Source organism: Pipistrellus hanaki, assembly GCF_964339955.1.
Source record: "Pipistrellus hanaki genome assembly, chromosome: 5".
In the NCBI taxonomy this organism is placed as follows: domain Eukaryota; kingdom Metazoa; phylum Chordata; class Mammalia; order Chiroptera; family Vespertilionidae; genus Pipistrellus; species Pipistrellus hanaki.
The window spans coordinates 68082260-68108227 of NC_140507.1; the positions used below are offsets into that span (position 1 = coordinate 68082260).

A 25968-nucleotide genomic window follows, 5' to 3' on the forward strand; every position below is an offset into this window, starting at 1 on the left:
CCAACTGAGCCACACTGGCCAGATCGGTGTTAGATTATTTTTTTTATTTTTTTGTTAGAACAGGGGCTGGAGATTTCAGTGAAGATGTGAGGAGACATCACATGACTATTTTAAAACTATTTATGTTTTATTTGATTCACCATATACTAATGTTTAAATAAAACGTGTTGATATAAAAACTATGGAAGGACCAACACCATGTTATTAACATCTTGGTTACCTCTAGGGAGCGGTATGCTTGGTGAATGGGAGGCCTTTATTTTTTACTTTATGCTTCTGTGTTACTTGACTTTGTTATAATGAATGAGTGTTTCTTCTCTGGTATTTGAACAAAAAGTTTTTATTAAAATAGTTAAGGAAAAATGGTTGTTTAGAAAGGAAAGGGCTTGTCTGCTTTAGGAAACCCATGGCTGGAAAATTCTTGTAATAATTTATGAAATTGCTAAAACTTAAAGAAGACTATTCAGTGTTGTTAGTAAATATGAATTGAGTGTTCATTAGTTTCCAACTTTGTACCAGGCTATGGGACTCAAAAATTGGGGGAATAAAGCTCATTTAGCCTCATAGTAGAGAGCCTACTGGTGAACAGACTGCTAGCTCAAAGGCTGGGTTCAACTCCCAGCCCCCCTTCCCATCCCTTCCTGCCAGCCACTAGGTTCTTAACTTCTTTGTACCTCCATGTCCTTTGTAGCTCAGTGGCCTAGCATTGACTTATCAGCTATTATTATAGTTACTTTAGTGATAGCTTTTCATCTGGAATTGAAAATAAGAAATTCAGTTGTTCTAAGGAATCCCTAAATTAAAAAGAGAAAGAAAAGAAACCAACTCATAATAATGGAGAGAAGAGTGCCTTTTAAGCCAGATCCTGGATAAGTATACAGGTATGGTGATGGAACCTGAGGCGCTCAGGCCCCGAGAAGAATCAGAGTGGTTCCTACGTAACTTTATTAAAAATAGAAGTAAATAAGATGATCAGAGATGAGAGTTGAAAGCTAAAACAGAAGAAACTTAGTTTGAGCTTCACATTTTATTTTATCTTAGCCTGCTGAAATGCTTCTCCCCCTGGCTGATGAATGTACTTGGAAAAGCAGCCCCTACCTGAAATTTTTACACACAGACCTTGGAGACGACCTTCCATCTTCCTTCTTTTTTTCATCTTCTTCCTGTTGGAGAATTGCTAGCACAGTGAACCACCACCATTATTGAGAGATACATGTTTCGCTTTGGAAAAATGTTGAAGATTAGTTGCAGCTGGATGGTAGCTTCTGGGCTCCAGGGCTCCTGTCTCTTGCGTGTTTTAAGCTCCTGGGCTTCTGCTTGCCCTTCTGGGCTGTGCTCTCCATCACTGCCCCTTCCCAGGGAGCACATGCCTCCTCTGCCTGCTGTTTTGCACAAAAATGGGTGTTCTGATCCTTCCCTTCTTGAAGGTGTTTTTATTTATTTATCTTTTTAATTGATTAATTTATTTCTAGTACCAGGCCCAGGATCTCGACACTCTGGCCGGGCTGTATAAATTTTTGTACAAATAATGTGATCATGGTCTAAACTTATGTTAATATATGAAAATTTTCTTATTAGTTTTTTACAATCTTAAAGCTATACAAAATTGCACATGGATGTGTTATAATTTATTTAAAGAATCTATTTTATAGCTATTTTCAACTTGCTATAGTAATTATCTTTACATATTATTTTTTGTAAGAGAAAATTTATTTGGTAAATCACAGAGGTAGAAAAAGTAATTCCTAGAAGAAATGGGCTTAGGAAAACAAGCGTTAGAGGTAAAGGAAGGGCCATGGAGCTTGGGAGTGAGGAAGGTACTTGGGGCAGGGAGGAAGAAGGAGAAGGGAAAGGCTCAGGAGAGGAGAGCACCTACATTTTATTTTTAAAGAAATCTTTATAAGCCTTTTATATACACTGATTTGCCAGATTATGATCTCTGAATGCATAATAATCTGGCCACTCAGTGTATAGCCTATATAATAAAAGGCTAGTATACAAATTGTACCCTCAACCAGGAGTTCGACCAGCAGGCAGGCCAGCCAACCGCCCTGGCCAGGCTGGCCAGATTCCACCCATGCATGAATTCACACACTGGGCATATATACAAAATGAGTGGCCAGATAATAAAAGGCTAATATGCAAAGTGTCCCTCTGGGAGTTTGACCAGGAGGCTGTGAGTTCGATCACTCACTATGAAAAGCACTGACCACTAGGGGGCAGCACGGAACAAAGGAAGGCCCCAGCCAATAGCTGACAGACTGGGAAGAGAGGCCCCAACTGGCAGCCAGAAGGCCCTGATCAGCCCTTATTGCCAACCTGGCGTAGGGACCCTATTCGTGCACGAATTTCATGCACCAGGTCTCTAGTAATTTAATAATCTTCATTCTGAGACAATGTTTTTATTTCACTTTTATGAACAATGTTATCAATGTTATGACTTTGTTATAATATTATAAGTATGTTAAGTTTTTGTTCTTTTTAAAAAAGGTTTTGCTCTTAATACGCACTGTTATTTTTATTTTTCAACAGGTGTTTGCATATGATCATTGTTTCTGGTCTATGGATGAATCTGTCAGAGAAAAGTATGCAGGTAATATCCATTAACTGCTGATAATACAGAAAAGGTGTTTTAATGTTATTTTCTATAAATTATCATAGTATTATTTTGTTTAACTTTAAAAACTGTATGGAGAATCTCCTCTAGTCTTTGCTGTTAGAGTTTTTGTATTGGTTGGGAAATGAAGGCTTCACAGTGAGCTGTTCTTGGTTTAAGGTGATCAAGTTAGATTGATAGGATACACGGTTGAGGTTATCTTACATGCATTCGAGGCCTTATCTGGCACCAGTCTCACGCAGTAGCCACTTAGAATCCCTTAGATATCTGTGATGTGGTCTAGAGAGGCAGCTTGGTGTAACGAATGCAAAGCCAGGGAGAAAATGAAACCTTGAGTTTAACCCAGGCCCTACTTCTGACTGCCTCTGTGACTTTGAGTAAATCACTTACCCTTTCAGTGTTCTGTTTTCTGTCTCTATTGAAAAGTAATGTACAATGTTCTTTGTAATTTGCTCTGGAATTCTGTTGCTCTCTTTGATGATGACTATCTCAAGCCCCCTTTCACCACAAGTTTAGGACTACAGTGACAGCCTTTTATTGCCTTTATTCCTAACTGCTTATCACACCTGTTTCTAAGCAATCACTCTTAAATATTGAGTGTCATATTGTATTGACTTTTATCATGAGAAACAGCAGTACTACAGCTGTTTCAAAAAGTTAAGGTCAGTTTGGTCTAGCTGGCCCAATGATGACTTTACAGAATGCCTCACTGTCGGAAGTATGTTGATGATGTATTAATCTGGTAAATTAACTAGGAAGTGAGGCATAATGGAATACTATTTATAGCATTTAAGACATAACAAACATAATAGCCTCCAGGCCTCTCATATTTACAGTGTGTCCAGATCCCAGTTCCAGTTTGTGAGGGCAGAGGTGTTTTCCCAACACCACTACCAAGCAATGCTGCAGACACCAGGTGCATGTCCTACAATTCAACTCCATTCTGAGACAGTCTGCCTGGAGATAGCATTAGATCCCACAGGTTAAGGGTTCACTCCTACAAGACTGCCCACACCTCACTTCAGACTACCAATCACAAGTCCAGGTTGTTACCTGTGCTTCTGACCAACCAGTTATAGATTCGAGGTTCCAGTGATTCCCCTCCTTGGACCAGAGACACCAGTCGCAAGTTCAGGTGCACCATTCTCCCTAAATTTCCACATGCTCACCAACCTGGAAGCTCTCCAAACTCTGTCCTTTTCTGTTATGCACTCGGGGGAGGGGGAGGTCCCTCAGCCCAGCCTCTGCCCTCTCGCAGTCCGGGAGCCCTCGGGGGATGTCTGACTGCGCTTAGGCTCGCTCCTCACCACCACTGCTGCACTGGCCAGCAGTGAGCCCGGCTTCTGGCTGAGCAACACTCCCCCTGTAGGAGCACACTGACCACCAGGGAGCAGCTCCTGCATTGAGCATCTGCCCCCTGGTGGTAGTGTGCATTATAGCGACTGTTCATTTCTCTGGTCGATTTGCGTATCAGCCTTTTATTATATAGGAATAGAGACTTCAGTACATAATTGATTAAATTATTGGCCACTGATGATCGATTCTATCTCCAGCTCCTCTCTTCTCCCTAGAGGAGAGGTGGACTGAAAGTTCTAACTCTCTAATCACATTTGATTTTAGCCTGTAGCATTTGACCCTATTATTTATGTTCATGGTAGAAAGCTAGAAGAAATTTTCAATATCTTCCACTTTGTCCTAGCTGGTATATATTATGAACCCTGTAATTTAAAATTGCCACTGAGTAAAGAAAAAAAAGAGCCCTTGGAGAATTGCTGCTAGTCACCATAGACCACTAGTTTCAAAACCTTGGTGATAGAAGTAAAACAGGCTACCGTGAATTATAGAGAGATTTGAAATTTTGTCCCAGAATAGTATTTTCTGCCTTAACAGCTTGTCTAAAAAATAAATGTTTCCAGTGAAAATTACTGAGGAAAAGGAGAGGGAATTTATATATATGATTGTTTTGAACTCAGTAGCTATTGAATAAAGCATTAGCTGAATGGTATATAGTTAATTTCAATTCCCCCTACGTCCCAAGCTTAAATTTCATATATTTATAATCACAGTTTATAGAATTAGTAGTTCATTAGTTTTTTAAAATATTGCAGAAGATTTTTGGTCAGTGTTTATTAATTCAAGTTCATAGTGTCAGGAACTTTTTACTCATTTTCTCTCAGGTACTAACTTAAATATCCTGAAGAACATTAGCCTTTGGGAGCCTTCATCAAGTTTAAAATATTTTTTTGGAGAGAAGCTGACAAAAAAGTGCATTTTTGAGTTTTTTTTTTTTTGTTTTTTTTTAATCATGTGCAGTTTTGTCTTAAAACATTCTTTGTTTTTCTTTATTTCTTTCTCTTTTAGGTCAAGATGATGTTTTTAAGTGCCTTGGGGAGAGTATTCTTCAAAATGCTTTTGATGGCTACAATGCATGTGTCTTTGCCTACGGACAAACTGGTAATATTAAATGATATATGTTGTTGTTTTTAAATATATTTTATTAATTTTTTACAGAGAGGAAGAGAGAGGGATAGAGAGTTAGAAACATCGATGAGAGAGAATCATCAATCAGCTGCCTCTTGCTCACCCCCTACTTGGGATGTGCCTGCAACCAAGGTACATGCCCTTGACCGGAATCGAACCTGGGACCTTTCAGTCCACAGGCTGACGCTCTATGCACTGAGCCAAACCAGTTTCGGCGTGTTGTTGTTTTAAGCTTTAAGGATTATGGTAGAAAATATACCAAAAAGGATGCATATTGTTAGCATCTTATCAGTTATAAAGGCAGTGGCTCTGATCCAGGGTATTCTAGCTCTAACCCTGTTTCTGCCATTGATTAGCAGTGGAATTCACCCCTCAGTTCCCTTGTCTGTAAAACGTTGATAATTATAGACCTTTCTTATTGAGTGGGTTGTCACAATGAGCTAACATGTGAAAAACTTTTAGAAAAGGCCTGCTACATAAAAAGTGGTGTATTAGCCTAGCTAGCATGGCTCAGTGGTTGAGTGTTGACCTATGAACCAGGCGATTCCTGGTCAGGGCACATGCCTGGGTTGTGGGTTTGATCCTCAGTGAGAGGCATGCAGGAGGCAGCCAATCAATGATTCTTTCTCATCATTGATGTTTCTCTCTCTCTTTCTCTCTCTCTTCCTCCTCGCTCCCTTTCTGAAATCAATAATTTTATATATGTACAAATATATATAAAAGAAGTGGTGTATTAGTTTTGGAAGTTATGATAATGAGATAAAGCAGCAACTTGTGTTTAAAAGTGTGTTTATAGGCCCTGACCAGGTAGCTCAGTTGTTTAGAGTGTGGTCCCAGTACACCATGGTTGCGGGTTCAATCCCTGGTCAGGGCACATGCAAACATCAACCAATCTATAATAATAAAAATGCATTATGTTAATTAGACTGGACAGCCCAACGACCTTCCAGACAAGGCTGGGGCTTCGAGGGCCGAGACAGCCTTCACACTGTGAGAGGCTGTATGAATTTTGTGCATCAGGCCTCTACTGAATGCATGAATAAATGGAACAACAAATCAATGTCTGTCTGTCTGTCTGTCTCTCTCTCTCCCTCCTCTTTCCCTCTCTTATTTCTCCTCTCTCCCTCCCTCCTCACTCTCCCTTCCTCTCTCTTTCTGTCAAATCAATAAATAAAACAAATAAAAGTATGTTTATAAAATTACTGCTTATAAAAAAAGAAACAGAATTATACTAAGGAGTGTGATTGCTTGGATTTCCGCCCCCCTATTTTCTGGTGTTTTCTACATTGTCTTTAATGAATATCTATTCTTGATACAATGGAGAAAATAATTTTATAATAGAATAAGATTATTCTAGTTTCTACACTATTGTCAAGGGTAGTAGGTTACTTTGCTCTGGGGTCTATAGAGGTAATATAATTTTTGTGGCATGGTTAGTGGTTGATAACAGGCACAATAGAATTATTGATCATATGGATCATCCCTATTGATTTTAGAAAACTATTTTTCAGTCGTTTGAGGTAATTTTTTAAACTCTGAAGATGCTTAAAGAAGGTTTTTGTTTTCTTCTTAAAGGATGTTTACTTTTGACTTTTCCACGTGCATTAGGAAAGCTTCTATACTTAATAGTCTCATCATTATATTTGGGTATATTTCTTATTTTATTTAGGGCATTTTCCTAGGTGCTAATAATTTATTTTGAGCATTGGAAAGAGGTTTATGTATTTCAGCTTCTCAAAGAGACAGTAATAACTACAATTTTCATTTTTTAGGATCTGGAAAATCTTATACCATGATGGGTACAGCTGACCAACCTGGATTAATCCCAAGACTTTGCAGTGGACTCTTTGAACGAACTCAGAAAGAGGAAAATGAAGAGCAGAGTTTTAAAGTAGAAGTGTCCTATATGGAAATTTATAATGAAAAAGTCAGAGACCTTCTTGATCCCAAAGGGTAAATGACTTTGAGACTAATATTATAGTATTATGGACTAAAATTTAAATTAGTTTAAGTGAAATTTTAAAAAAATGTATTTTATCGATTTTAGAGAGGAAGGGAGAGGGAGAGATAGAAACATAACTGATGAGAATCATTGATTGGCTGCCTCCTGCATGCCCCCTACTGGGAATTGAGCCCACAACCCAGGCATGTGCCCTTGGCTGAAATCAAACCTGGGACCCTTCAGTCCACAGACTAATGCTCTATCCATTGAGCCAAACCAGCTAGGACTTAAGAGAATTTTTTTACATTGAACTCTAGCAGAGAGTTTTTTTTTAAACCTAGTTATTTGTGATTTTATCTAGTTTTCTAGCTACTATTTTTGTGATTTGCTGTTAGTTCCATTGAGTGGCTTTCTGCAGCCAATTCTGGGGTTTTGAAGTTCGGGCTGAGATGGGGTAGGGAAGTGTGGGTGAGCAGCACCCATTTGGGTCATACTGCCTTCCTCATTATGCATCCTCATTACTTAGTATCCAGATAGTTGGTATCCTTAGTCAAGTAGGCTGTTATTGTTTTTTTAACCAAGAAATTCCAGGAGGAAATTAGCTGTTTGTTTATAGACTGTGGAGAGAGAGACAAAGGCATATGAAACCTGGACTCCAGGATCGTTAATTTTAAAGATTCCTAGATTTTAAAAAATGTCCCATTTTATGGCATAGACTTTGAAATATTAGAAATATTAGCCTCAGAAGAATTAGAAAGCCTTAAAAATGTTGTTCTCACTCAGCAGTCATGTTTGAACCTAATGAGGAAGATAGAGGTATCTGAGGCAATCTGTTCATTGCACCCAGCATTTTCTGAATTCTGATTTTAGGGAAGTGTAACAGTGAGAGAAAAAAACAGATAATAACCACAGCTTGTGGCTACAGATATAGAAACAGTGTCCAGGAGGTCAAAGGGCCAATGAGCTGAGGCTTACAGAAAGTACAGAGGGTAACAAGGGGACAGTGAGTTATGTTTGGATGAAGATGGTCAAGGAAAGATGGTCTTAGAGGTAATAAATCATAGTGATTCGCTGAGACACTTGCTCAATCACAATAAGTATCTTTGCCTGGAGAAGGGAAGATTCACTAGAGAGTGCTAAATTTTGTGCTGAGTAGAAGTTTGTTGACAGAGAAGTCAGGTGAGAACCATTTGAACACAGGGACAGTCCATGCCAAGCATGTTTGGAGAAATCCCTGGTTTGGAGAGTGACCAGCTGTCCAGTGTGACTGCCAGAACAGGGCAAAAAGGAGGCCAGACGTAGGAAGGTTGTGGCCTGGGCACCCACATTGCTGAATATTGTGCCCTCGTACTTTTTCTGGCTCTACCCTGAAAACTTGGTCTTGCACTTTCATCTCTGTGAAGACCATCATTTTATTAGAGACCAGCCTAGAACTATTCAGAAATTTTTAGCTGGTTTCAGTCTTGTGTTTTATATCCCACAGTACATGTGTGGCATAGCTTAAACTTTACAGTTTTTTCATGGTCTTTAATAATTTCTTCTATGTTTGTCTTGTGTATAGCTTAGTAATTAACAGCTTGGGCTTTGGATTTATCTAGCTCTGGATATAGTCCCATTAATTGCTTTTTAGGCCTCTTTTGTACACAGAGTATGATAATAATATAGAATATCTCAGAGGCTGTTGTAGGTGGACTGGGACGCTACACTTGAGGCCTTAGAAGCTTTATGATGCATAGTAAGTGCTCAATAAGTGTTAGCTGTTGTCATTGTTGTCTCCCCCATGGAAGTTCTTGACTTTTTTTTTGTAGTGTTTCTGAACAGTTGAAGTAAATAGATTAAAAACTATAAAAGTGAGCCCTAGCCGGTTTGGCTCAGTGGATAGAGTGTTGGCCTGCAGACTGAAGGGTCCCAGATTCAATTCCAGCCAAGGACATATGCCTGGGTTGCGGGCTCGGTTCCCTGGACGTGCAGGAGGCAGCCCATCAATGATTTTCTCTCATCATTGATGTTTCTATTGCTCTCTCCCTTCCTCTCTGAAATCAATAAAAATATATATTTTTAAAAACTATAAAGGTGGTATTTTTTCAGTGAAAGACTGTTTGAGAGAACTTTGCTTTGTTATTCAAGGACTAATTTTATTAATTCTGCATGTACTATGTGTAATAATGTAATTCTGTTTTTATTTATTTATTTTTCTTAGTTTTCACCCAAGGATATGTTTTTATTGGTTTTTAGAGAGAGTGAAAGGGGGGGGGGGGAGAGAGAGAGAGAGGGAGAAAGAGAGAGAGAGAGAGAGAGAGAGAGAGAGAGAGAGAGAGACAGAGAAAGAGAAAGAGAGAAAGAGAGAAAGAGAGAGGTGAGAGAGAAATGAGAGAAAAATAGTGACCAGTTGCTTCCTGTATGCACCCTGACTGGGGTTCAAACTCTAAACCTAGGTATGAGCCCTGGCAGGGAATCGAACCTGCAACCTTTTGGTATACCAGACAATGCTTAAACCAAGCCACCCAGCTAGAGCATAATGTAATTATGTTTTACTTGGGAGATAATGCAGTACACATTATCTTTAAGATAAAGGGAAAAAGGGAAAGGAAAAAGAATATATCCTGAAGTCAGAACTAAGTTAAATAATTGTTCTATGTCTATTTTATGCAGTTTCTTCACAGTAAGCAAAAAATTTAGTGGTTGATCCTAAGATGCTAAAGGAGTTCAAATCACTAGAAAATATTAAGTTAAATGAAATAAAAATCACTTGTAATCTCACCATCAACTAGTATTTTTACATTATAATGATTTTATTTTTTAAAGGTTGTTGGTTTTTTTTTAAGGTAAAATTCACAATCAATCATCAGCAAATATTTTTAACATTTTGAGTTGATATTAACTATGCTGTATGCTCTAGATTTTTGGCAGATATCTTTCACTGGTTTGTCAGTTCTTTGTTTGCTAAGAGGCTTACTTATTTTTTAACTAGAGGCCTGGTGCATTAAATTAGTGCACTGGGGGTAAGAGATTCTTTAGCCCGGCTGGCTCCCTTTCGCAGTCCAGGATGGGGAGTGGACCTAAGCTGGCAATCAGATATCCCTCTCGCTCCTAACCACCCGCCTGCTTGCTGCTTCTTATCACTCGGCTTGTTGTTCCTTAGCACTGCTATAGAGGTGGGAGAGGCTCCTGCCACCACCGCTGGGCTCACCAGCTGTCAGCCCCGCTTCTGGCTGAGCAGCTGAGCAGTGCTCCCCCTGCAGGACCACACTGACCACCAGGGGTCAGCTCCTGCATTGGGCATCTTCCCCCTGGTGGTCAGTGTGTCTCATAGTGACTGGTCATTCTGGTTGTTCTGCCATAATGGTTGCTTAGGCTTTTATTATATAGATCATGAATGAGTACTTAATTTTATCGAATACTTTTCCTACATTTATTGAAATGACTATGTTCTCCTCTCCCCCACCCCCCATTAGTCTGTCAGTGTAGTAAAGGCCATGGATCCTTTTCCAGTATAAAAAACAAACAAAAAAACAAAAAACCGGCAACCCTGAGATAAGCCCAGTTTTAAGTTTTTAAATCATCGGTTTCATTATTTGTCGTCTTTTATTTTTATTCATGATCGAGGTTGTATGAGGTTGGTCTGTAATTTTTCTTTCTTGCACAGTTAACATTTATTGAGTTTCTGCTCTCTGTCCCACATTCTGTGAAATGACAAGTAGACTGTTTGTATTATTTGACTTGGCATTCTTTGTGGTAGCAAATAGACATCCCACAGTGTACCCTTTTGAGAGATGTGATATTTTACCACATTGTGAAGTGTTTGTTACCAGTCAAGATTTTAAATTTTGGTTTAAATTCTTCTGGGATCAAGTCTGTGGTTTTATTTTTTGGGGGATCTTTGTTGAATTTAGTATGTATCTTATGGAGCATAGTTGAGTCCTTTAAAAAACAGGTTATTGTTTAAAAATCATTTATTTGTTTTTAATGCACAGAAGCCGTCAAACGTTAAAGGTCAGAGAACACAGTGTGTTGGGACCCTATGTCGACGGACTGTCTAAACTGGCTGTCACAAGCTATAAGGTAAACAACATCCTTTATATAATTCGGTGTAGCAGGTTTTTTTGTTTAATTTGTGATTATCATTATTTTTGAAATTTAAAAAGTTATAGCAGTGTCACTTAATAAATAAATTACTTTTTACATAATTTTTTACTTAAAAAGCTGTATATGGCTGTCAGGACAGTTTAATTGTGCGAGAAGGTGTACATTTGCAAAAAATACCTATTCTTCTATTGTAAGATACACTTTTTTGTGTGTTTTACAAGCTCTAAAATTGTGATGTTCCTTACAATGATAAATATCAGCATTTTGTCCTTCCTGATAGTATATAAAATAGTGAAGTTGCTTATGATTGAGTGGATATAATGAAATACAATGTACGAGTTGAGAAGATGGAATTCAAAGCTTGTTTCTAATCTGAGGGAATCACTGCCTTTAGTTCTTGTCATTTTCAAACTCAGGGTTCTGCTTTGTGTGACTCCAATAGGCTTTGTGCACTGGAGAAATGGGGGTGGGTGACATGCTGTGATGTAATGTACATTGAATTGAGAGTCTGAAAATGTTGATCCAGTGACACTTAATCCTTTTGTTCAATTCCTGTTTGACTCTGGGTTCTTTACTCCTCCTCACCTACCCTCTTTGTCCTAGTTTTCAAAATGCAAATTAGTTTTATAGTCTTGACTGTCTTATGAGGTAGGTTTATTTGTTTCTTTGTTCATTAATGAATTCTATCATTTGGTCAATGACACTTTACTTAGTAAATATCTATTGAATATCTGTCATATGCCAGGCATTGTGCTAGATGCTGAGGATAGAAAAAAGAGAATGGTCCATTACCTCAAGCTGGTTACAGGTGTTATAAAGTTATTATGAAACAACATGGTTTTAAGTGCTGTGGTAGATGCATATTCGAGGAGGGGTATCGAACTTAAATGGATATGTAGGTGTTCGTGAAGCGTGGTGTCTGAGATGGCTTCCTGGAAGAGATCTAATGGGATAATGTATGTGAAAGTCTTGGAAACTCTAGAGCAGTGGTTGCCAATCTTTCAGACTCATGGACCACCAGTGGTCCGCGGACCATTAGTTGGCGACCGCTGCTCTAGAATATGTATATAATGTTAGGTATTATTGGATCATTTGAGAGCATATTTATGCAACATTGGAGAGAGAGAGAGCACGATTGTTTTGAGAGTTCAAAGGAGATTGGATGTTAAAAAAATTGAAAGGCTCAATATAGAGTTCATCCATAAGGCAACAGATTAGAGACCAATGAATAAATGTAGGCTGAAGAGGATAAGCTTTTACGTTAAGCCTTAGGATTGTCAGACTTAATGGGTCTAAAGTGGATTTAGAATGGATCTAGAACATTGTGATTTTTTCCCATTGTGGTGCCTATTTATATATCTTTTTTACAGTTAATATTTTTACTTTGTGAGGCATTTTATTTATAATGTTGACTTTTTCCTTAAGCATTATTTTTTAAAACTTATACAGCAAAATAGAACGTTATGGTTTTCAAAGGTTTTTATATGTGTATGTCAGGATTATGTTTGGCTACATATAACAAAAAAAATAATAGAATTTAAGTTCTTTGGAATATGAATTATTATGTTTTGACCATTCTGTGTTCTCAGTATCTTAAAATGTACCTGGCACTTAGTAGGTGCTTTCAATATATATTTGAGTAAGTGAATGAAAGAATGAATGTTGAAAGGGCTGGTATGGTGGCCCTAAAGATGATGTTGGGAATCCAGATTCCTGCCAGCTCTGTGGTAATGCCCTTATTTTTATAGTTCAAGGTGGCTTTAAGAACCAAAATGCAACAGCATGCCTACCCCCTGTAAGCACAATTCCCAGTGACCTGTATTATACTTTACCTCTCATTTGCTAAAACTTAGTCATATGGCTAGACTGAGCTTCAAGGTATCTGGGAAATGTTGTCCCTCAGCTCTGCTGCAATATGCTATGGAAGATTGGGTTCCTTTACTGAAAAGAGGAGAAGACTGGATAGAAGGAGACAGCTAGTGGACTCTTAAACATATCATCTTTCTTGTTCCTAAATTAAATCCTTAGAATGTAGATGATGTTATAGCTCTGCATTGTTACTTATGAAACTCAAATTCATATTGTTTAAGTAACTGTTTTTAGAGCTTGTAACATTTTAAAAAATGAAGATCCCATGATCTTTCTGTATTACATCATGCTGCCTCTGTTTTAGCAGTAATGCCAACAAGTAGTGCAGAAATTCATATCTTAAAGTTTTTATTTTAAAAAATAGGTCTAGCCGAAACAGGTTTGGCTCAGTGGATAGAGCGTCGGCCTGCGGACTGAAGGGTCCCAGGTTCGATTCTGGTCAAGGGCATGTACCTTGGTTGCGGGCACATCCCCTGTGGGGGGTGTGCAAGAGGCAGCTGATCGGTGATTCTCTCTCATCGATGTTTCTAACTCTCTATTCCTCTCTCTTCCTCTCTGTAAAAAATCAATAAAATATATTTAAAAAAATAAAAAATAAATAAAAAATAGATCTGTTAAGATATACTCTGAGGTGATGCTCTGCCTACTTGAGGGCTTACAAATTATTTTTGCTTGTCGCTTATTCCTATAATCTAATTTGTTTTAACAGTGAACTTCTATTACTTCTGTAATTAAAGAAACTAATTTTTTTTTCAAATTTCTAAATGAGATGAAGATTGGCATGGCATATTTGTCTATTTAATGAGACTCAACATATGGTGTTTAAACTTTTTTAATTATCAGTCAAAGAGGCTACTTTATTTACACCTACAGAAAATAATGTATTTTATTTGTTTTCATGGGCAGTATTGGCTATTGTATTCTGTGAGGTTTAATTTTCATTGAAAAACAAAGTGTAAATGTCAACTATGGCTGAATAAGTAGTTAAACTTTTCATGTATTTCGTAGTGTAACAGAGTTTTAATATATATTAGATCGATAATAAAATGTATGTCTGTAACTTGTTTTCACTTAGGATATTGAGTCCTTGATGTCTGAGGGTAATAAATCTCGTACAGTTGCTGCAACCAACATGAATGAGGAGAGTAGCCGATCTCATGCGGTCTTCAAAATCACCCTCACACATACTTTGTACGATGTGAAGTCTGGGGTAGGTGTTCAGACTTTAATTTGTAAAGTAGATCATGGTTTATCTTATTCCCTTTAGGTGTTAGATGACTAGAAGTCCTAACCAAACATGTTTATCAGTTGGGACACAGGACAAGAAATAAAAGCTACTCTCAGTAGACAGAAAGAGATTTAAAGGAGGGATTTGGGGGCTTGCAAAGTTGTTGGAACATCTGAGGAGGAGTGGGTTCTAGACTGAATCTCTAGGAGAAACTTTCAGAACAACACAAAGCTTATTGACCAGGATGCTCCCCCTGAGGCCACCACTATGCTGTGGCTATGAGTTCCAGGCATAACCCATAGCTGTGATCCAGGACAACATACTACCATCATCCTGCATGCCAGCAAAAACCTCCCAAAACAAACAAATAAACAAACCCCCCAAACACACACACACACACACACACACACACACACACACACAGGGGCAGAGGATGGCCTTTGCTTTACTTCTGTTTTCCAAATCTTAAGCAAGTGTATCTGACAGAACCCAAGTCAGCCCATAATCCTGCCCTGCGAGGGAGACTGAGAAATTTAAGTTTTAGCTCTCCACCATCTCCAGCTAAAGAAGGCTGAGCAGAAGTTATACAAGCAGATGGTCCAAAGTCTTTGCCACAACATTTTTTCCCCCACAGCATTTTTTTGAGCTTTGAACTATGATGGCTAATGGCATATAAGCTAATGCTAATACTCTAGCTGATTCAATGGAGACACTTTTGAAATATTACCTTCTGCTAAGCAGCTCAGTATTAGAAGGAATAAATTGCACTGGGGAAACTGTACTATAAGTTGCTGGATTTTTAGAATGATATTTTTGAGTATTTGGTTTTGAAACTTGTAAGAGTTAACAGAGCCAGAGACACATATGCTTCTTCTACACACTGGAACGTTTCTGTTGACTTACATTTGTGTTTTCCGTTTTTATGAATTTTTGCATATTTTATTATGATGCCCATCCTCAGCAAATAGATTTCAAATACCAGAAGCTAAAATAATTACCCTGGCAAAGCACTATATTTTGGCAGGATTTTTGTTTGCTGAAAGCTTATTTTTCTTCTATTGCCATCACAGCAAGATTAGTATAACAACCAAAAGTTCTTTGTTTCCTATTTCCTTTTCAGCATAAAACAAAAAACATACTGAAGACTTTTTTTTTTTTTAACCAGAAGTACTTTTGATTTGGAAAGCTGAATATCCTTTTGCAGCAACATGTTTATTTATGGAAATAAATATGAATGTATATTTTAAAGGAAAGTTTTAAAAAAATGATCCAGTCAATAGAATTTGGCATTGATTTCCCACATTTTTTTTTTTTGTAATGCTGCTGAAAATAGAATGTTAATGTATGATTTAATATAAAACATTTTTATTTTTCAATTACAGTTTACATTCAGTGTTACTTTGTATTAGTTTCAGGTGTACAGCATAATGGCTAGATAGTCATACACTTACAGAGTGTTCCCCTGATATTTTCAGTACCCACCTGGAACCATGTATTTATTACAATACTAGTGACTATATTCCCTATGCTGTGCTTTATATCCTCATGTGTTTTGTAATTACCAATCTGTACTTCTCAGTCCCTTCACCTTTTTAACCCTTCCCTCTGACAACCATCAGTCTGTTCTCTGTATCCAGAGTTTTGTATAATTTTGTGTTTACAAGATTGTACAGTTTTCTCACAGTGGTTTACAGCAACACAAACTAATTTTGAAAAAAAAAGTAACTCTTTAATAAAGGATTTCTTTAATAAACTCATTCTATAAAGATGATATTCCCTTTTATATTCCTTAACTGTGTATTAGTATTTGTCAATTTACTTTCTAGACATCTGGAGAGAAAGTGGGCAAGCTGAGCTTGGTGGATTTAGCTGGCAGTGAGCGGGCAACAAAAACTGGTGCTGCTGGTGACAGGCTGAAGGAGGGGAGCAACATTAACAAGTAAGTTTTTCAGGACCTTTATTGCTTTGGTGACTTAATAGCCAAATAGGAGAACTTCTGTTGTTATTAAAATAATAAGATTCTGGGCCGATGAAGGCTATAATGGTTTTGAAATTTTTTCAGATGTATATTGTTTTATGAGCTTGAACCTATTTTATGTTTTGGTCAAATATCTGATGGGACTGAGGAGTACAGCCTCAGTCAATCAGAGGTTTCTCAGGAGTGGCCTTTTGAGATTTGGGACTTGGCAATTCTTTGTCCCTAAGAGTGGTCCTGTGTATTCTAGGATGTTTAGTGGCACCTCTGGCCTCTACCCACTAGGTGGCGGTAGTCTCTGCCAATTCTCCCCCCCCCCCCCCCCCCCCCCCCCCCCGCCCCAATCCCCCTAAATTGTGACAACCCAAATTATCTCTACACATTGCCAGCTGTTCCCTATGGGGGTACAGTCAGCCCCAGTTGAGAACTGCTGGTCTAAGTTATAGAACAGAACAAAGGTAATTGATCTATCAAAGTCCAGCTGCTGACCTTGACCTAGGTGTCACTGTCTGAACAAACAGCAGCATGTATACTGGCCACATCTGGCTTTCCCTCTTATGACTGCTGTGGTGCTTATTTATTCCTAGAGATTAGGGCTTTATAAAGTAATGTTTTATTCACCAATTCTTTCATATGGCTATATTTTCTTCCTCGGGCTAAAATGTTAGCTCCTGTGGGCAGGAATTTTTCTATCTTTGTAGCTACCAGAGGGACACATAATGAGATAACCAGTATCAGTAACCAGCTGGAGATCATAGAACACCATCATGCAGATTCTGTTATTATCCAATGTATTGAATAGCTTCCTTTCTTAAAGTTATGTGGTGTTCATGTCATTATCTTGACCCAAAGGTTTACAGCTCACATCTTTATTTATAAAAATGAAAAAAAAAAATGGCCAAGCTAAGCAGTTTTATTGCTTACAGTAGTATTAGAGGGATATCAGCTTTTAGAGTTTCTGTATTTTTAAACGGAGCAGCAAAATGCTGACAACAGTACTGTTTTCTTGCAGGTTCAAAGGCATCTTGAGATTCAATCTTTGTGTTGAAACGTGATACTTGATATACTTTGTTTTTTATGATTATTATGGTTTGTTGCACCATGCAGGTCCCTCACAACCCTTGGTCTGGTTATCTCAGCCCTAGCAGATCAGAGTGCTGGCAAAACCAAGAATAAATTTGTTCCGTATCGTGACTCGGTTCTCACTTGGCTGCTCAAAGTAAGTTTTTGTTCCCTTCCTGGTTTACTCTTGGTGGTCCATAGCAGGAAGAATAACGAGTAGAATATTAGTCCTTTTCAATGATCATTTCCTCCATCATTAGGCTGTTAGATGGTAACCATAATTTTAATTTATTAAGCACAGGTTTCTTCCTGATTCACCAGAACTGGAACAGTGGGAGTTTGGTGCACAATTGATCCCACAGTTTCCCTGAGATTTGGGTGAATAGAAGAAGGACCTCATGCTAATCTAATAGGCAAGTGAGTCATAGGAAAGGAGTTTCCACCGTCTTACATACCCAGCTGGACCACTGTTTTTCTTACAGACGCCCTTTATTTGACATTTTTGTACCTTCCATTTTGGTTTAACTTCAAGATTACTCATGAACATTTTAATTTGCTTTCAGCTTCTTTTTTTTTTTTCTTATTTATTTATTTATTTATTTTATTTTTACTTATTTTATTGATTTTTTTGCTTTCAGCTCTTAAAGTGTTGTTTAAGAATATAGAGCAGGTCACAATCATTCACTGACTGACTCAACTTCAATAAGAGAAATGTAGATGAGAAGGAAATAAAACACCTGTTTGAAGTGCTGTGGAGAACATAAGGGAGTGCGAGGCACTGCATGCCCTCTCATTGCTCAGAGTTTGGTAAGGGAGATGTGATCTGTACATAAAATATTATAACATGGGTCAGTAATTCCATGAGAGATAATAATGACCTGTAATAGGAGTTTGGGGGAAAGAGACTATTTCCAGGTTTCCCCCTGGTCTTCCAGGGTCCCGTTAATTTTGATGAACTGAATATTGGCCTGGGAATTAGAGGATATAAAATCTAGTGACAGTTTAACTCTTTATGGAGGGGCCAACCTGCAATACTATTTTCCTACAACCCCTTTTTTCTAAAAAAATGCAGTAATCATTTTATGAACCCTGTTTAGTCTTGTGATAGCTTATTTTCTCCTTGATCAAGATTTATGTATTGAACACCCATTACTCATTGTGCCAGGGTTTGAGAATATAAAGATGAGTTAAACATAAGTTCCACAATTTTGACTTAGTCCATGACATGTTTAGAGAACTGTGTTTGTAAAAGGAGTAGGATTTTCTTCTAATTTCTACTCTCTCCTAGTATTCAAGTTTACTTTTTAGAATTCTGCACACCGTTTGAACATGCTTGATTAAGTGTAATTTGCCACAGTAGAAAATCAGGTATGTTACTTCCTTTGGACAAAGTGAAGTAAAATTGAAATTTAAAACAAAGGAATAAACAAACAAAACTTAAAAAAAATAACTCTACATTTTATTTTTCAATTATAGTCACTATTATTTTGTATTGGTTTCAGGTGTACAACATAGTAGTTAGACAATCATATACTTTACAAAGTGTTCCCCCTGATATTTCCAGTACCCACCTAGTACCATACATATTTATTGCAATGTTATTGACTATATTTCCTATGCTGTACTTTACATCCCCATGACTATTTTCTTTTAATATATTTTTATTGACTTCAGAGAGGAAAGGTAGAAACATCAGTGATGAGAGAGAATCATTGATCGGCTGCCTTCTGCACACCCCCTATTGGGCATCGAGCCCACAACCCCGGCATACTATGCCCTTGACCGAATCAAACCCGGGACCCTTCAGTCTGCAGGCCAACGTTCTATCCTCTGAGCCAAACCGGCTAGGGTCCCATGACTATTTTCTTTTCTTTTTAAATTTTTTATTGATTTTTTTACAGAGAGGAAGGGAGAGGGATAGAAAGTTAAAAACATGGATCAGTTGCTTCCTGCGCACTCCCCACTGGGGATGTACCCACAACCAAGGCACATGCCCTTGACCGGAATCGAACCCGGGACCCTTCAGTCCTCAGGCCAATGCTCTATCCACTGAGCAAAACCAGTTTGGGCTATTTTCTAACTACCCATTTGTACTTATTCATCTCTTTCACCCAGTCCTCTAACCCCCTAACCCTCTGGCAATCACCAGTTTATTCTCTGTGTCTATGAATCTGTCTCAATTTTGAACAAACAAAATTTATTAAATAAAAACTATTTCTAAATAACTCTTGAATTAAAGGGATATTACAAAAACATTTCACTACTAAGGAAATAATTGTACTGGTTTCATAAGTTCATGATTAACCTTTAAACATAATTTGTTTAATTTCCAGAAGAAATCTCAATAAGATACTTACTTCTTCCTCAAAGTTTCCACAAAAACATTTCCTAATCATTCATGGTTATTCCCTGCATGTGCCTGATTTAAAAGACAGAATAGTCATTGTCCTATTGTTTCAGTGTTGCTACTTCAGTCCACTTAAATCAACAATAGGAAATACCTTTTGTTCGTTAATATAGTTAAAATGGCCTAGGTAATTAATGTTCATTCCGTAGGCTGAAGGCCAGGAGAACTCAGTAGAATCAGGTACCATGCTAAGTGCTTCATGTACATTATCTCAGTTTCCCCTGGAAGGTAAATGGCGGTGTTCCTGTTTTACAGATAAGACACTGGAGACAGAAACATGGTTGGAATGCAGGGCTTCACCAGCCATCTTTGTGTAGGCAAAAGGTCATCAAAGGTTACTTTTGATTAGGAGGAGAAGCACTTGACTGTTGCTAGGGTTTATAGCAACTATTGGAAATACTTGAGGAACAAAACAAAACCCTTTCTTTAAAAATTCACTTTACATTCTGTTTAGTAAAATTAGGTTAAAATTGTAACTTCTATGTATAAATTCTCAAGCTTAAAAAATTAATAATTTTTTCCCCTTAAAAACTATGTGACCTTCCTTATTCTGTTTGACTTTTGCAACAAGATCCTAAGTAGGGGCATTTTTGCAAAACATATTTTGGGATTTAAACAGTTTTCTCAAATGCCCCTAGGAATCTATTGAGCTTCAAATCATTCTCCTTTGAAGTGGCTTTTATGTCCCTGTTAGTTTTTCCTTTTTTAATTCTTAATTAGTCTAACTCTTCTTGATCCTTTTTGACCTGATATTCTGGTGTTCTCTCATGTAACTTTTATTAAACTTATAAATTGCCCATCGTATATAAGACTTGCAATTTCTTCGTAAAGTTCTTTTTTTTTTTTGCATTGTATTGATATTTGCATTATAATTATGCTGTGCTCTTGATGTTCATAACATGTGAGAGTTGGAGAAACTCTGATACTCCTGGTCAGGCATAGATGTGAGTGCTCTTCTCTCAGGGGCTGTAGAGTGCTTTCTCCTTTGGTAAGTGGCCTGTGAAGAACCATTTTGTATTAAGATGATTTGGGCCTCTGTGTGTTGTTGTACCGAGATTCCATGAGATTCCGTGATCCCCAAAGACCAGCAGGGAGCCAAGTCCGATGCAATTAACAAGAGAGCCTCTTCCATGTTAACATGGGCTCTGTCCCACACACGCCGACCGCATGGTGGACGAGAGCGTGAACTTTGCCAAGCTTTGGGGTTTTACACCACTGCTTTGGCTGACCCTGATTGGTTAGGTGAGGGCTAGGGTCCAGTTACACAAAATGGAGGATAACTCCACCCTGCCCCACAGTGGAGTCAGGAGTTCGCCTCGCCCTGCCCTGCTCTCTCACGTAACCTTAGAAATATGGTTCTCAATATTAAGTAACTTCTGGTAACAAATGTTCCAATAATGTTTATCTATCGAATTCATCCACTTTTACTCATTCTTATTGCCACTTACATAATGGAGACTTCATCTTTCGCTTGCATGTTTGAAACCTCTCCCTTAAGCTTTCTTAGTCCATTTTGTTCTTTACAGTTAGGTTGCATTTTCTTTCTATATTAATACTCTTCTTAAACTTAAATCTCTTTAATAACTCTCCAGAAGCCCTTACAATGAAGTCCAAATTCTTTAATGACTTGTTACTTACTAGGCCCTTTATAATCTGTCCACTCCTTACTTCTCATTGTTCATCTTTTGCTCTTGATATTATCAATTCTAGCTAAGTGACTTCTAGGACTTTGCTCTGACTCTGGAACATTCTTCCTCCTCTTTTCAGTCTCCTACACTGCTCTCCTTCCCTTTGGCCCCGATGATGCTTACTCATCTTAAGGCCTCAAATATCTCTTTCTTTGGGATCTTCCCTAACATTTCAAGATTGGGCTTTCTGCTGTTTCTCTGTTTTCCCAGACCATACTGTATTTATCCCTACTTTAGTTCTTATCCTGTAGTATTTGCTCACCAGCATCGCCCTCTAGATCAGGGGTCCTCAAACTTTTTAAAGTGGGGGCCAGATCACAGTCCCTCAGAGAGCTGGAGGGCCGGACTATATGAACTACTAATTCCTACTGTAACACCTTAGCTGCGCTCACTGCCCAAAAAACCTGGCGGGCAGGATCAGACTCCCCTGGGGGCTGCATGTGGCCCGCGGGCCGTAGTTTGAAGACCCCTGCTCTAGATGGTAAACTCCATGAAGAGTTGAATGAATGAATAATTTCAATTCTGCTCTGAATTAGCATTATGACCTTTGGCTAGTTGTCATTCTTTCTGGGTCTCAATTTCTCTTCTGTAAAATGAAATAATTTCATTAAATGACTTCACAGAGTTCTTTCAGCTTTAAACAATTCTGACTTCCAAAATTAAATTTCTCTCCTAGGTCTATTTAATTTGCAGTTGCTACATTCGAAACAAAGCTCAGCTGATTTGCCTAATTAAGCAATTAAAGAGTAAACAAGAAGTTTCATAATTTTTCCTTGAAAGAGTGCCAGGTCTTTTGTTGCCATTTCCTTTTTGCTAATGGCCTGAGGCCATTTTTGAATATAAGCATATTGTTGTTGCTCATGCATAAGAGCTTTTAAAATATCAAGGATTTGTTGTTTGCCAGGTTTCCTTTTCTCAGCACAAATTGAAGCACAATGTGCATGCTTTCTCCTTTGCCACTTATTGTTACACATCCCCTTTTTCCCAGCAGTATTTGCTGTTCATGTGGGCTAACAGAATGCCGGGGTTCTTGAAGGGCAGCACCCCACCACGGTGCTGCCAGTGAGCTGAATTGCCATCGGAGATGTCATTCCTGTGATCTTTATATATGGCATTGGAATTTCATTAATGTGCATGGGATTCTTCTTGACATTTTTCTGAACGTTCCAGAGCTGGGCACCAGCAATGTGAGATCAGCATCTCGAAGTGAATAATGAAGCACACACTCATACAGGCTTCACAGAAATTGCCTTTGCTTCCCAAAGCCCAGATGACTTACCTTTCCTTCCTTTTTCATGCATCAGTGTATTTCCTAACTAGATATAATGATATTAGCTATGTTTTCTGTGTAATTTTCAGTAATGGACAAAGAAGCAAACATATACAATCTGTGATTATATTGAACTGTTATGGACACCCAGGAATAATTTTTAAAAATATATATATTTTATTGATTTTTTACAGAGAGGAAGGGAGAGAGATAGAGAGCTAGAAACGTCGATGAGAGAGAAACATCGACCAGCTGCCTCCTGCACACCCCCTACCGGGGATGTGCCCTCAACTAACTTACATGCCCCTGACCGGAATCGAACCCGGGACCTTTCAGTCCGCAGACTGACGCTCTACCACTGAGCCAAACCGGTTTTGGCACCTGGGAATAATTTTGTTTCTGGCTCTAGGACACAATAATTTGGGAAGGTGTCAGGTCACCTTACTCCTCAGGTCAAATCATATTGGACTTGAAGGCAGAATACAGTTGTATTAGAATATAGTTCAATTTACTAGTTCTGGATCTTTAGGCAGAGTATTTAACGTTCTTTGTCAGAACAAACCTCTGATTTTTCATTGGTAGAATGAGGAGACTAGTAATCCAATGCTGAGGGCAAAATAAAGTCTATGCACAAAGATTGTATAGATCACAGATGCCCGAACACATTTTAGATATATTGATAGTGGAAAAACTTTGTATCTAATAAAGTAAAAGTTTTATGTCAGTTAATGCTGCCCAAAAGTAAAGTTGGCTTTCTTATGATCTAATCATTAGATTCTAATGAATTTCTTATTATTGGTCTGTTTGAGTGTTTTCTCTAATCTTGAGACTATATTTAGTGATATTCTGTTACTGAAAGAGGGTATTGAATTTATTATCTTGGGTAATTCTTTTCATCCTGGGATTGTATATTAGAGTATGAGTACTTATCTATTGCTATATGGCATATTACCCCTAGACCTTATCAGGTGGAAACAATAATCATCTATTATCTCACAATTTCTATGGGTCAGGATTCCTGGTATGGCCTAAGTGGTCTGTCTGGCATCTGTCATGTGGCTGCAATCAGAGTGTCTGGGGTTGCAGTTACTACAAGGCTTAATGGGAGTTGCATATGCTCACCTAAATAGTTGTTTCCAAACTCATTCCTTTGGTTCCTTCAAAGGACCATCTCACCTCATGGCCGTGGTGAGAGAAAACACCCCTCCTAGAAGCTACAATATTCTTATAATCAGAATTGACATGCCATCACTTCTGCTGTATTCTGTTTATTAGATGCAAATAAACAAGTTCTGTCCACACTCAAGGGAAGGTATTACTACAGGAGGTGGAAAGCATCTTTAAGAGGCTGCCCGCCACGGCCATTGTATGGTGAAGTGGAGGGGGGGTGGACATGATTTCCCCAGGCTAGTTTTGTGATTCAGTTATATTTAGTTATTTTTAATATTCTCAAGTGAAAGTGGTATTTTGAATTTGTTGGAGCCTATTCAAACCCCTTCTCACTGTACTTTCCAGTTTCAGTATGATGAGGGTGAGTGAGTACCTTTTGTTCTGCACCCTTGTCGCCTGGCCTGTGGAAGTGGTTGTGTAGAACGTAAAGTCTATTTTAGTAGCTTTAGAAGTGGTATCAAAGGGAGTAAAATGAAATACCTTCAATGTATCTTTTGTTTAATAAGACTGTAATTGTACCTTTTTGTATAATTATCGTTTTAAAAAATGTACAAGGTGATTGATCAGCAACACTTTCTGGGCCATTATTTAGGCTTCTTCTCAGAGATTCCAGGTACAAGGCCTTGGATTGTAGGTAATCACTTTTGATCAGATAACAGTATCACAATTGTTCAGTTCCTCTAAGGAAGATTTTGTAGGCATTTAAGAAATCATTCTTTTTTATTCTGAATAAAAAAATCATTCTTTTTTTTTTATTAATAAACTTACAGCATCATGTCTATTAAAAGAGAACAAATTATCTTAAAATTATTAAACTAAAATAAGGTAGACTTTATTGTATTTCTCTGCCCATTCTCAAAAACCAAAATTCCCTTTTTCAGAAAAGTAACTTGGCAGAAAAGATAGATCATGGGACAGAGAGTCAGGATACCTATATTTTAGTTCCGACTTGGTCCTTAAATACGTGTTTGACCTTGGGATATTGTCTGACCATTTCTGACTTTTTCCTCATATGCTGTTCTCTACCAACTTTAAAATGCTACTCAATTTCTCCTTCTCTAGGACAGTCTTGGGGGCAACAGTAAGACAGCCATGGTAGCTACTGTGAGTCCAGCAGCTGATAACTATGACGAAACCCTTTCAACTCTTCGGTATGCAGATCGCGCAAAGCACATCGTGAACCACGCTGTGGTGAATGAGGATCCTAATGCACGAATCATCCGAGATCTAAGAGAAGAAGTAGAAAAACTCCGAGAGCAGCTAACTAAAGCAGAGGTATAAGGCCCAGCTGAATGATGCCTTATGGGTCTAGGAAAATCTAGTAAAGCTAAACTTGAATTTTCTCCCCCTTTACCCGTAAGTGATGTCACTTAGAATTTTTAAATTTCTTATAGGAAGAGAGATTTGAGATGAGTAATAAATAAAGGAAGACAGATTGTCATAATTGCCAGTTAGAGAATTTTTAGAGGTGTTAAAAGATTTAATGGGAAGAAAGAATAAAAGGAATTGAGATAATGTTTCATTCTATAGTATAGGCAGCAGGCAAGAGAGATGTGTAATAGAATAAGGGAGACTAAGAAAGACACTTGAAAATGCATATAATTAAAATTTAGTGCAAAAAAATGGTGGAGAATGGGCACAAACTAATTGGAAGAAGAAACAAACAGACTTGTGTTTATCATTTGTTCACTGCTTGAAGTCAGGATGGAAATCTTAAGGAGATCTTTCATACCCTAATAATCTATTTTTGCCATGTTGTGGGTTAAATTTTTTTGTAGAAACTATATTTTATACCAGCAGTACCCATTTATTTAGTGGTACTCCATTTCTAGTATTCTTTGAACATTCTATAATGTGTGGTATTTATGTTCCATAACTGACTTTGAAACCTACACAATTTTCAACTACAACTGAATGCTCAGCCTTTTGTCTGTCAAAAGAGGAATAAAATATCAAAATCATGATTCCTCCTCTAGCCCTTCTATTCCCACAGTTTGCCAGCACTGTGGGACTCTTTCCTGGGGTGGGACCATAGTTTTCTTCTTTGTCATAGCCTGTTTTCTGGATGTAAATTGGTAAAATACATGGTCAAAACAATTATTTTGATCATATTTTTGCCTGTTGAATTTTATCCTATGTTTAAGGAATAATTTTAAAGTGCATCAAGATTCTT

The 25968-nt window shown here is 37.9% G+C and overlaps 1 protein-coding gene across 2 annotated transcripts in view; it reads left to right on the top strand.

The window, feature by feature from the left end:
- Window positions 1–25968, top strand: part of KIF13B (kinesin family member 13B) — a 188827-nt gene that overhangs the window by 64662 nt on the left and 98197 nt on the right. For both annotated transcript variants that reach the window (XM_084886371.1, XM_084886372.1), the window contains exons 4-11: window positions 2533–2593; window positions 4979–5071; window positions 6871–7051; window positions 11015–11102; window positions 14071–14205; window positions 16050–16162; window positions 17306–17417; window positions 24858–25070. In XM_084886371.1, the coding sequence (XP_084742497.1) occupies window positions 2533–2593; window positions 4979–5071; window positions 6871–7051; window positions 11015–11102; window positions 14071–14205; window positions 16050–16162; window positions 17306–17417; window positions 24858–25070 (996 nt within the window). The remainder of the gene's footprint in view (window positions 1–2532; window positions 2594–4978; window positions 5072–6870; window positions 7052–11014; window positions 11103–14070; window positions 14206–16049; window positions 16163–17305; window positions 17418–24857; window positions 25071–25968) is intronic.